General features: G+C 41.1%; 1 protein-coding gene across 12 annotated transcripts in view; it reads right to left on the reverse strand.

Annotated features, from left to right (window-relative positions):
• The window catches only part of CASK (calcium/calmodulin dependent serine protein kinase), a 569868-nt gene that overhangs the window by 65291 nt on the left and 491201 nt on the right, over window positions 1-13376 (reverse strand). For all 12 annotated transcript variants that reach the window (XM_075589720.1, XM_075589721.1, XM_075589718.1 and 9 more), the window contains 2 exons: window positions 2929-3014; window positions 657-725 (listed from right to left, as the gene is read on the reverse strand). In XM_075589720.1, coding sequence (XP_075445835.1) covers window positions 657-725; window positions 2929-3014 — 155 coding nt within the window. The remainder of the gene's footprint in view (window positions 1-656; window positions 726-2928; window positions 3015-13376) is intronic.

The raw sequence follows: 13376 nt of genomic DNA on the forward strand, positions 1-13376 counted from the left end.
CTGGAAAGAATGATGTAATTCATCGCTCTTATGCCAATGTAAATGCTCAGGGAGGAAAACCATGCTTCTTCAAAGCAATGTTCAGAAGAAATTTCCACATTTTCCAGCATTTACTGCACCACGGAGTACAAATACTAATATAACATTTACAGTAGAAAATGCCCATGGAGAATTCATATAAATTTGTACATTTTGCAAGGCAACAGTGAAATAAACTAGACCGCAAACTGAAAAATGGCCCTTAAGGCAGCTGTCCCGTAAACAGTTTTCCACAAAAGCTTTGGTTTGTGGCAAATTCTTTGCTTATTTGACTTTTAAAAATGTCCCTATTAAGAAAAAATAATAATGACTTTGAAACACATATACATATATTGTCGTCATAATAGTGGCATGAAATGGACAATAACATTGTGCAAATGCCAGGTTGAAATATTTATATAAAAGTTGCTCATGCTAAAGACATAGATAGCATTGTTCGGGTCAAGGTGGTGAGTGGGACCTACTCTCTGTTCCGTTATCTTTGTTGTAAAATTGGTGTGCATGATCTACTAGCACAGGCAGAAACAACTTCCCAAAAAGCAAGTAACAGTCAGCCATCAGCAGGTGGTTAGCTTCAGGACAAGTACAGAATAAGCAACCTTAGTCAATCTGATTACCTCACAGGATGAAGACTGAGTACGGTAACTTGGCACAATCTTGAAAGTGATACTTCCCCTCATTTCTCTCTGAAATTAAAGCAAAGTAAATAAATTAAATCCTCCAAGGAAAAGTCCCTTTTATTAAAAATAAAATAAAAAGTGTTCATTCTTAGAACAAGGACCTGAGTTAAGTTATGGTGAGTAAAAAAAAGTGACAAAAACCCTCCACAGGAAAGCAAATATGCAAATACAACTGTATGCTCATCTGCATGTCTTAGGCAGGTCTGCAACCCCGCCTTTCCCCATTATCACCCAGCATACAGCACTTCCACTGCAGCAAAGGATTCTGGGAAATGACATGCAAATGAGCACACAGTGTCACTTTTTGCCTCAAAAACCATTTTTAACATGGTTCCCTATAGGCTTAAGCTTGCTGCATGGTCACAGCTTTGAGCACAGCCAGGGTTAAGGTGCATACCCAGAAAAACCCCCACAGACAGCTGTTTCGACCTTGATGGGTCTCATCAGTGTGGGGTTGATTTTAACTGAGTATGCAAAGAGGCTATGGGATAGGCTATACCATAATACTGAGTTAAGTTATGGTGAGTAAAAAAAGTGACAAAAACCCTCCACAGGAAAGCAAATATGCAAATACAACTGTATGCTCATCTGCATGTCTTAGGCAGGTCTGCAACCCCGCCTTTCCCCATTATCACCCAGCATACAGCACTTCCACTGCAGCAAGTGATTCTGGGAAATGACATGCAAATGAGCACACAGTGTCACTTTTTGCCTCAAAAAACATTTTTAACATGGTTCCCTATAGGCTTAAGCTTGCTGCATGGTCACAGCTTTGAGCACAGCCAGGGTTAAGGTGCATACCCAGAAAACCTCCCACAGACAGCTGTTTCGACCTTGATGGGTCTCATCAGTGTGGGGTTGATTTTAACTGGGTATGCAAAGAGGCTATGGGATAGGCTATACCATAATACTGAGTTAAGTTATGGTGAGTAAAAAAAGTGACAAAAACCCTCCACAGGAAAGCAAATATGCAAATACAACTGTATGCTCATCTGCATGTCTTAGGCAGGTCTGCAACCCCGCCTTTCCCCATTATCACCCAGCATACAGCACTTCCACTGCAGCAAGGGATTCTGGGAAATGACATGCAAATGAGCACACAGTGTCACTTTTTGCCTCAAAAACCATTTTTAACATGGTTCCCTATAGGCTTAAGCTTGCTGCATGGTCACAGCTTTGAGCACAGCACTGGCTGTGCTCAAAGCTGTGACCATGCAGCAAGCTTAAGCCTATAGGGAACCATGTTAAAAATGGTTTTTGAGGCAAAAAGTGACACTGTGTGCTCATTTGCATGTCATTTCCCAGAATCCCTTGCTGCAGTGGAAGTGCTGTATGCTGGGTGATAATGGGGAAAGGCGGGGTTGCAGACCTGCCTAAGACATGCAGATGAGCATACAGTTGTATTTGTATATATATATATATATATATATATATATATATATACACACACACATATGTGTGTGTGTGTGTGTTATGCTTTAAAGCTGTGTGAACAGTGTTGTTGCATTTGCTTATATGGGCTCCATGTGAATGGATATTCCAGGGAAAAGGTGACACATTGTGTGTACGTTTGCATGTAATTTCCCAGAATCCCTTGCTGCAGTGGAAGCGCTGTATGCTAGGTGTATATATATATATAGCCAATAAAGAATATTACTTGTGAGCACATTCACATGTCTAAGACAGGTCGACAACCCTGCCTTTCAACCATTATCACCTAGCATACATCGCTTCCACTGCAGCAAGGGATTCTGGGAAATTACATGCAAATGAGCACACAATGTGTCACCTTTTCCCTGGAATATCCCTTCACATGGAGCCCATATAAGCAAATGCAACACTGTTCACACAGCTTTAAAGCATAACACACACACACATGTATATATGTATATATATATATGTATATATATATATATATATATAGAGAGAGAGAGAGAGAGAGAGAGAGAGAGAGAGAGAGAGAGAGAGAGAGAGAGAGAGAGAGAGAGAGAGAGAGAGAGAGAGAGAGAGAGAGAGAGAGAGAGAGAGAGAGAGAGAGAGAGAGACATGTTTATACATATGCATACTGTGAGTGCACATATTATATACACATACAGTATATATATACACACACACACACACACACACACACACACACACACACGGGGGGTGGGGGGGCGAGGAAGAGAGGCACAGACATTACATGACATCACAAGCAATGTCAACTTACCAGCATCTTTTGAAGCTGTTCCACTGTCTGGTTTGCTACACTGATTCCATTTATTTCTCGGATTTCATCACCTACGTGAAGGGTCCCTGCACAATATATATATAAAAAAAATTCATGCATTGCAGAGTGGTAAATGATTTAAGCACAAGCAGTAACATTTGTTTTCCATCCTATCCCACTGCGTTACAGTTACAGCATGCAACATTTGTTACTCACACCACTGAGTGTTACTTTTATAGCATACATTAATCCCCTAAGGTAGTGTTTCTCAAATAGTCAGCAGTTGAGAGGGTATCAAGGTTAATAGACTGCATATGGTAGTTTCCAACGGTCCCTGAATTTCTGCGACGTTCCTGAAAATTCATGCAGTCTACTCGCCTACTGCTACTCCAATTTCTACCTGCATGTAGTAGAGATTGAACAGAATACCAAACAGAATGTTTGTGCACAAGACTTACAAATGTATAAATGATCCTCTTCCATGCAAAATACTGTACAAGAGCAGACCCACCACGCTCAGTTAATATCACATTTTCAGAGACTGTTAAATTAATTTAAATGCTACTTCATTTGCCATATATATAGGAAAAACACATTGACAGCGAGTTGGGTCATACAGCATTTGAGCTTCCAGTAATACGGAATGTGATTGTTGAATTACAGGGGTAAATGCATCTAAATGGCATGTTAGTTTAGAATTATTAGTGTAATTTTCATCTCTAAGTTTCTCCTCTCCCGGATTTCCCGCTTAGCTCTCCATTTTGTTTAATTCAACTATCTGACAAATAAATGTAATTCACCGCTAAATCATTCCAAAAGTAAATTGAATCTTTCAAAAGTATACCTTTTTAGATTGTGGTTTTGTTGTTATCACTATTGGTCTGTCTGACTGTGCCCAGATATTGAGGGCATGACAAGTCGCAACGATTTGCCGACGTTAGTCCCATAAACACGCTGCCGCTGGTTCTCTTTGCTTTTTAAACACAAAAAATTCTACTTGTGTATGCCCAAGTGTGTCTGAAGCAAATTTCTAGCTGTAAGCCATCACAAGACAATAAGCGTTTTAAAAAAAATATTTTATAATATTGTGCTACCCCTCAAGACATTCCAGTTCCAGGGAAAAAAAAAAACTCCTTAAAATATCTAAATGAGTAGCACTGCTCAGTAAGTTTGGCACAATGTACTGTACAGTTGTGTGAAAAATAAAGTACACCCTCTTTTCAAGTAGGGTCGTATAGATTTGTACATTTATATATATATATATATATATATATATATATATATATACAAACACACACTACACATATATATATATATATATATATATATATATATATATATATATATATATATATATATAAGGAGCGTGTGTGTGTATGTATAAGTACTGTATGTAAAGCAAATAAAAATACCACTTATGAGCACATTCACATGGCTGACAGATCCACAACCCTGCCTTGCCCCATTATCTGTTTGGGCATGCAATGCTTCCACTGCAGCCAGGGATTCTGAGTAATGACTTGCAAATGAGCACAAAGTGTGTCACTTTTTGCTTCTTGTGCATTTTAACATGGACTCCCTATAAGTTCATACATGCCGTATTACACCGATTTTCAGCACAGCCTGAGTTAAAGATGTGCATAGCCAGTAACACTACTCACAGACAACTTTTCAACCTTTTGGGTCTCATCAGTATGAGGCTGGTTACTAGCCTTGCATGTAAATAAACACATGTATTGTACATGTATACACACAGACCTACTTTAAATATACACATATGTATATATACAGTTGTGTGGTAATAGACAGTCACTTAAGGCAGCGGTGCGCAAACTGGGGGGCGCAAGAATTTATTGCGGGGGGCGCGGGGCCTCTGTAAATGTACTCACCAGCTTCTTGTCCACGCGTCTCTATGGCAACGCAGCATCAAATGACGTCCGTTACCATGGAGACGTGCCGTCAACTGACGCCGCAGGTCACGTGACGTGATGTCACATTACTCTACAGCGTCATTTGATGCTTTGTTGAAGGTAGGGGGGGCTCAATCGAGCAGGCAGGGGGGGCGCAGCATAAGAAGTTTGCGCACCCAACTTAAGGGAACAAAACTTTGGCCTTTGTGGACACCAATACGGTCTACCTATTTGCACCATATCCCAGAGTGGAATGGGACTTTTGGCCACGAACTGCAGTTTGCCGCCTGACATTTCGCCATGTGCGCAATGACCCAGACGCCTTCTTTAAATCTGAATGTCTCGTGCGGCCACCTTCTTTAAAGTCCGGTGCGGCTGTCATCATTAAAGACTCCCATGCACCCACCACCTGCGTCAATGTCCCACGCAGCCAACGCAACACCTTTAAATGTCCACCACAGGACATTTAAAGATAGCACGTCGGAGGGCAGGACATTGAGATTTAAAGATGGCATCGGGGTCGAAGCGCGCATAGCGAAATGTCAAGCTGCTACCTGCCTGGCAGCGAGTTGTGGTGGTGGCAGACCATATCCGTTGCTTTGGTCACAGCCAAACGTCTTAGAAACTATCCCTGAGTGTGCTGTATACAGTACTTTACTGAATCTGCATGTTGGGTGATGTACAGTATACTATTTAGTTTATATATATGTGCAGGCCCAGCTAAATGTCGGAGTACTTTTTCTGGAAAAAAATCACACACACAAACACCTTTATTTATATAGCAGCATCCAGGTACAATACACTTTACAGCAGTAACACGTAACATAATATTATAACACAATGGGAATAAGAGCTTGAGACATAACACATTAGGAAAAGCAGTCCCTGCCCCGAAAAACTTACAATCTAAGTGGTAAGTAGGGAAAACTTACAGAGACAGTAGGAGGGTGTACTGGTAAGTGTCTGCAAGGGGTCAAGGTTAGTGCATGTGAGACCCGGACCAGGGCGCTAAATCCCGGTGCAGCAGAAGAGACTTACCTGCAGCAGAGAGTGTGGAGGACAACAGTGACATCCTGGTGGCGATGTGGAAGATGACAGCGACATCCCGGTGGTGGTGGGAGCACAGGAACATGTAAGCAGGAGCAGAGTGAACAAAGGAACATAGGGCACAACGGGTTTAGCAAATCAAACTCATTTATTGAGCCAACACGACGTTTCGACCATAATGGTCTTTATCAAGTGACAATGGCATAAGTACATTCCCTTGTAACAACATATAAATAGTGCCCCAAACCCCCACAATGCAACCTGTTCAATTAGTGCTGATGGAATTCATGTGCTGATTCATTCCTTCTAGCCAATGTCCAGTCTGTATCTCTTGTTAGATAACCCCAACAGCTGTTAGCAATCCTCGTGGAGTTTACATTCTCATCATTTCTGTGTATCCTGGCATCCATCTTGCTGACGTCATCATTCCGGGTCCTTAGCCGTTGGAACGCTTGCGTTTCAGGTTCGCGCATGTGCGGTAGTTATCCGCTCGATCCTCTTCACCCTTCTATAATTTTGGAACGCAAAAAGCGCAGACTACTTGTGAGCCATTGCGCACGCGTGAGCCAGTCTCCCTGCGGTCCTGCAGGCATAAGGGGGGTTAGTTTATCTTCCATTTTCATCCTGCTGACGTCATCAGTCCGGGTCCTTAACAGTTGGAACGCATCCGGATGTCTCATCTGGTGCGTTGCAAGTTCGCGCATGTGCAGTAGTTGTCAGATCGATCCTCTTCCCCTTCTGTGATTTTGGGACGCAAAAAGCGCAGACCCGTTGTAAGTCATTGCGCACGCGTAAGCCAGTCTCCCTGCGGTCCTGCAGGCATAAGGGGGTAGTTGATCTTCTGTTTTCATCCATTCACATCCATCTTTATCTGTCATGCAGTGGGGGAGGATATCTTCGTCATCAGAAGTCCAAGATGTGAAAAGAAGGGGAAAAAAGGGGGGGGGGGGAGTTCTGAATCAGCATAACACTTTTTGAACAAGATGTATGATATACAATCTTACTGTGAAAAGTGATTAACAATAAATAAGCTAAAAAAGGTTGGTCTTTGTCAAGTCTTTTCAAAAACATAACCCACAAGGTGTATTCACATGACCATTTATTAATATAACTGCAGCAGGCAATGGCAGCAACCTATGGAGAAAAAAGGGAGAAACTTCTTGAGGAGAGATAAAACCCTTTTTTCTCCATAGGTTGCTGCCATTGCCTGCTGCAGTTATATTAATAAATGGTCATGTGAATACACCTTGTGGGTTATGTTTTTGAAAAGACTTGACAAAGACCAACCTTTTTTAGCTTATTTATTGTTAATCACTTTTCACAGTAAGATTGTATATCATACATCTTGTTCAAAAAGTGTTATGCTGATTCAGAACTCCCCCCCCCCCTTTTTTTCCTTCTTTTCACATCTTGGACTTCTGATGACGAAGATATCCTCCCCCACTGCATGACAGATAAAGATGGATGTGAATGGATGAAAACAGAAGATCAACTACCCCCCTTATGCCTGCAGGACCGCAGGGAGACTGGCTTACGCGTGCGCAATGACTTACAACGGGTCTGCGCTTTTTGCGTCCCAAAATCACAGAAGGGGAAGAGGATCGATCGGACAACTACTGCACATGCGCGAACTTGCAACGCACCAGATGAGACATCCGGATGCGTTCCAACTGTTAAGGACCCGGACTGATGACGTCAGCAGGATGAAAATGGAAGATAAACTAACCCCCCTTATGCCTGCAGGACCGCAGGGAGACTGGCTCACGCGTGCGCAATGACTCACAAGTAGTCTGCGCTTTTTGCGTTCCAAAATTATAGAAGGGTGAAGAGGATCGAGCGGATAACTACCGCACATGCGCGAACCTGAAACGCAAGCGTTCCAACTGCTAAGGACCCGGATTGATGACGTCAGCAAGATGGATGCCAGGATACACAGAAATGATGAGAATGTAAACTCCACGAGGATTGCTAACAGCTGTTGGGGTTATCTAACAAGAGATACAGACTGGACATTGGCTAGAAGGAATGAATCAGCACATGAATTCCATCAGCACTAATTGAACAGGTTGCATTGTGGGGGTTTGGGGCACTATTTATATGTTGTTACAAGGGAATGTACTTATGCCATTGTCACTTGATAAAGACCATTATGGTCGAAACGTCGTGTTGGCTCAATAAATGAGTTTGATTTGCTAAACCCGTTGTGCCCTATGTTCCTTTGTTCATCTGTTCAGGACTGATTGCAGGCTTTCGTGCAAACACTGGAGCACCGGTAAGTGTATCATTTTTCTTTTTGAGGTGTGCAGCATTTCTCTTATATTGTCCAGCAGGAGCAGAGTGGCACTAGAGGACAGCCAGCAATGAGCGCGCCCCGCGGTCTGCCTGCTGCAGCGGCAGATATCGGAAGTCTGAAGACTTCCGGGTTAGACAGCAAGGGCGCACGCCTCCCCGCTGTCCTCTAGTGCCACTCTGCTCCTGTTCACATGTTCCTGTTCTCCCACCGCCACCAGAATGTCGCTGTCGTCTTCCTCACCCTCCACCGCCGGCTGCAGGTAGTTCCGACCTACCCAGCGGGGTAATGTTTTTTCCCCTGAGTACCCGTTACCAGGTAATTTTTTGGACCGGTACAGAGAGACAGAGAGACAGAGAGACAGAGAGACAGAGAGACAGAGAGACAGAGAGACAGAGAGACAGAGAGACAGAGAGACAGACAGAGAGAGACAGCGAGATACAGAGACTGGGCACTTGCAGGGCGTTACAAAAAAACAAAATAAGACTTTCTTATATGATCAACGCTTTGGTTTTCACAGACCGCTCTCCAGGGCAACAATACCATGCTAGAAGCGACCCTTAAACATCCTCAGTAAGCACAGATAAAAAAACTGGCGGAAAAAAGTACGGGTTTTGTAAGGGCAGCCGCCAATCACTGGGATATGTTGACCTGCCATTTTTCCCCATTCGAACATTTAGCTCCCCTTTTCTAGACGTACTAGACGTACTAACTTGTTATTCTTCCGTGCTTCTATTTTACGTCACAATCCCAAAGCGATGCTTTATCCATAGCCCCCAAAGTATGTATTAGTGTACATTGCGCTTCACAAAGTGATGTAACTAAAGTAAAAAATATGCTCAGGTCACTCGTTCTACATTAACACTGCAATCTTCAAAGTGGTAGTGGGAATGTTGCGCTGAAGCAGTACTGAGTGAGCTCTGCAATTGTGCGATCAAGTGAAAGGCCAGTTACATCGAATATATCATGCTTTAGTAAATGACCTCTGCATTTTGAAGGATCAGACGTTAAATCAGCAATACATTCAAAATCTTAGGTGTGTTTTTCTTTTTAAATAAGTCAGTTGCATAATATTAGATACTTACTGCATTCCCCCCCAGACACACACTTCATGGCCTTTGTAATGTTTAAATACAGCAGTTGTGTTGTATTAGATAAAACAAAATGCATTTTTTATTCTTCCTCTCTCTCCACCCCCCTTCCCCCCAAGTTTGTCCCTTTAAAGAGGTTTTAATGTATTAAGCTTTCTTGAGTTGCTATAGCAACCATTTACAAAGGCACAGCATTTCCTCTTTGGAATAGGTGGCCATATTGTGAACCCGGGTCAGCAGGATATTTGCTGATCGATCACGGGAGAACAGATCGATTGACAGATTAGGTAATTATATTGCCTTAAAGCTAAACAACTGCTGCATCTATTAAAATCAAAAATGCAAACTCTTTTGCTGCTTCAAAGACACTTTCTTTCTATTGGCGGGATTCACCAAGTGTTGCGGTCGGGTGGGGTACTGCACCCTGATCTGGTGTTAACTGCCATGGACCTTAATCGGAGTGCAATAATCCACATCAGCGTTTAGTGAATCTTACCTTATATACCATAAATGCCTGTATTTAGTTACATTATGTTTGTTTTAATAATACCAATCAAGCATGTGCAACATGTAAATTAGGGTCTCCTTCACAGGAGATTTAAGTGAAGAAAAAAAAATGCCTAATAGAACATAAAATGATGATCTCCAGCACGCATTTGTAAGCATAAATGGACTTAAGTTATTATCATTATTGTGACTAATTTTTATATGTTTCATAGAACAATTAGAATGCAATTGTTATTATTTTTGTAAATAATTGAGTCTAAACAATATTTAAATGTGAATAAATGTCCCATCCTAACGTCAGTTCCCTCGCCTTTATTTGTAAGGGGGGGGAAGCACTGCTTATAACGAAAAGCCAGTGAACTCTGTTGAACTCAGACTGTCACTAATTTCCATAGTAACGCTCTATTTGTATTGAATGGTTTAAGAACAATGCTCAAGGGATACCAAGGAGCAGTGGAACTACAATGTTTAATTTTAGCAAAAGGTATACTAGTTCCTTAGACACATACTAAGAGCCAAGGGGTCTCCAAAGGAATTCAATAATGTTCTCAATAGCAATGAATGGTAATCTGGGTCTCGATGTCTTTCTTCAACACCAAAATCCCAAGTACAAAATCATAAAATAAAAATGTGTTGGTAGGTTTAAATATTATGGGAAAATTGCAATGAAACAAATAACAGCATTTTCATCTTGAAATGCATTAAAATAATTACAATGGGTTTTAAAGAGCATGTTTCTTATACTGTACACAACTTCCAAAAATATTAACCCTTTTAGTGTCCTATTCATCTAGCCATACGTTATGGCCCCTGATAGAGTATGTAATCTGCAAATGCGTATTTTTAAGTGAGTGGGGAGTGACTGGGCTGACCACTCGGATGGATGGAGCTCCTCTCCACTTCTGTTACTTGTGTTTGGGTTCTGATCGGCTCCCAATTTTGGCATTGCAGGGGGGCCAGTGGCACTCTGGTGCCGCTGTACCTCTAGCACTGAAAAGGTAAAGGGTCATCCCTTAAGGTTGGAAATTTTAACAGCAACAAAGGAAAGGGTTCTTTACAGTAAGGGCAGTTAACATATGGAATTCATTACCCATGGAGACTGTGATGGCAGATACAATAGATCTGGTCATCTTTTTAGAAAGGACAGGTATACAGGGATATACCAAATAAGTAATGGAAAGTATGTTATCCAGGGAGTAATCTGATTGCCAATTCTTAGAGTCTTAGAGTCAGGAAGGAATTTCTTTTCCCCCTTATGAGATATCATTGGATGATATGTCCCTGGGGGGTTTTTGTTTGCCTTTCTCTGGATCAATATACTGTAAGTACGGATATAGGATAAAGTATCTGTCGTCTAAATTTAGCATACGTTGAAGTTGATGGGCATATGTCTTTTTTCAACCTCATCTACTATGTAAAAAAAAACAAAATCTCCACTTATTGGGACCAACACAAAACTATAAAGAGGCCTTTGTACAGATAAGTCTGTTGGCATCAAGAGATCTAGTAATTTTCCAACCTGCTTCAGTGAGCAGTAAGCATTGTATGGAGAAAAAAAAGTTGGGTTGCAACAACAGATTGTGTCATGTTCTGGGTCTTAGACCATTAAAAAAAATAAATGGAAGATGTTGGAGATAGCAGAAAGATCTCTGACTCATAGATCTGCTTTAAATGTAAGAAACTTTTAAGCGGCAATCACAAATGCACACTGTATAAAATATATATATTCTAGCAGACATTGCATGAACCGCTGGCAATGACGGTCAACATGCTTAGTCTTCGAAATACCAGTACAGCAATGTTAAATATCTGCTGAACTAGGTGTCTCCCTATTTAAAAGATAGGGATTTACAGGAGATGGTTCAGGCAAAATGTGTTTTATTGTCTTTGAGGTGGAGGGGTGCTTTTTTTCAACAAGTTTCATATTTGTGCATTTGACACGGCTTCAAATTGTTTTTCCATAACCCTTTTTCACTTAAATCTGTTTTTCTTGTTTGCTTCTATTTGTGTTAGGGAGTTTAGGGGCAGTCATCTCTTGGGTCCAAAGTTAACTAATGACTGTGGCGTGTTTGGTAGGGTCATTAAAAAACATAATAAAAGATTTTAAGTATCATTTCAGCAACTTTAAATATTTGCTTAAATGTATATCATCATGTAATGTTTTCACCGTAACAAAATGTTTTGGAGAGTTGAAACAATCATTATGTAATCTGTTGTGATGAGTCTTAGGGCTAGATTCATTCAAAGTGAATATGGTTGCGTTAAAATTTGGCGTTATTAAAAAAAAAATAAGATTGCTGCAATATGTTTTATGCAATATATTTTAGAATTATCATAGTATTCATTATGAATTGTCTATTCATAAATGAGGAGCCTAGCGATATTTATCTCCTATGCATACACAAAAAAAACGCATCAACTCCATATTAAACAGCACTAGTGATACAATTAAGTGATAACTCCTCTGTAACCCAGGCTCTCCTGTCAAGGCTGTGTAAAACTAGCAGGAAAAAGCTTAAAGGGATCCAGGCTAAAATGAAGAGAAGCAAAAAGTGACCCACTATGAGAGCTCAATTGCATGTCATTATCCAGAATCCCTGGCTGTATTGGAAGCACTGTATGCTGTGCAGTTATAGGGTAATACAGGTTTGTGGACCGGTCTTATGTAAATGTGCTTATAAGTGTTCGCTGTCCGGTGGAGATTGTGTCACTTAATTGCTTTAACCTTTTTTTTACATTTTATAATTAGTTTATCTTAATTTCTCTTTCATTTTGCTTACCACAGTTCAACATCAGTGCTCGTTGGCATCATTTTAAATTAAAGCTGTTGCAACATTTTGTGGGGCTCAAAGAAGACAGTACTCATAAAGCATTGCCAGACTATAATGGTGCAGTGCTTGGCTTGTTCTATGCATGTCATAAGCACATAAGACTTGCTAGCCCGGCCAACATAACCGAGAGGTAGAAATGGTGATGAGAGCCTGACTGAAGCAAATTAGAGAACGGATACAGGAAGACCCCATGTCAAGGACTGAGGGTGAAAGCCTGGCTGGGATCAGCTGACCAGTGCCACATGTAATAGTACCCACCTCCACCCTTACCAGTTTCAACAATCCAGGACCTATCCACCACAAGTAGTACCACCTCATACTTGTCAGCAAACATATGCAAAATGGGGCCACAAATTAATATCAAAGAGCAGGATAGATGTCAGACATGACAAACATATGGCATAGAATGTCAATACGGTACCACCTGTGCCATTTATCATCTTATGCACGACAAGAATGATAGAATATACCATATGAACTCGACACTCCATCACAGTCCAGTTATTGCGGAGTACATATATGTATAATTGTATTTAAAGAGCGCCAACAGTGTGCTAAATACAGGGAAAATAAAGTACATACAATAGGGATAAGAGCAGAAAGTAAATGATAACAAAAGACAGAAGGGAACTGTTTTTTTGAGGGAGACAAAGGTATAGCAGACCACTATAATAATGATTTTTGCTCTGTCTTTACAGCTGAAGGTGATGGGGAGGGAACATAGTTGGGTAACAGAAATAGAAATGGAAAGGAAGAGAACAAGTCTATTTAC

The sequence above is a fragment of the Ascaphus truei genome, chromosome 3 (assembly GCF_040206685.1).
Source record: "Ascaphus truei isolate aAscTru1 chromosome 3, aAscTru1.hap1, whole genome shotgun sequence".
Classification (NCBI taxonomy): Eukaryota; Metazoa; Chordata; class Amphibia; order Anura; family Ascaphidae; genus Ascaphus; species Ascaphus truei.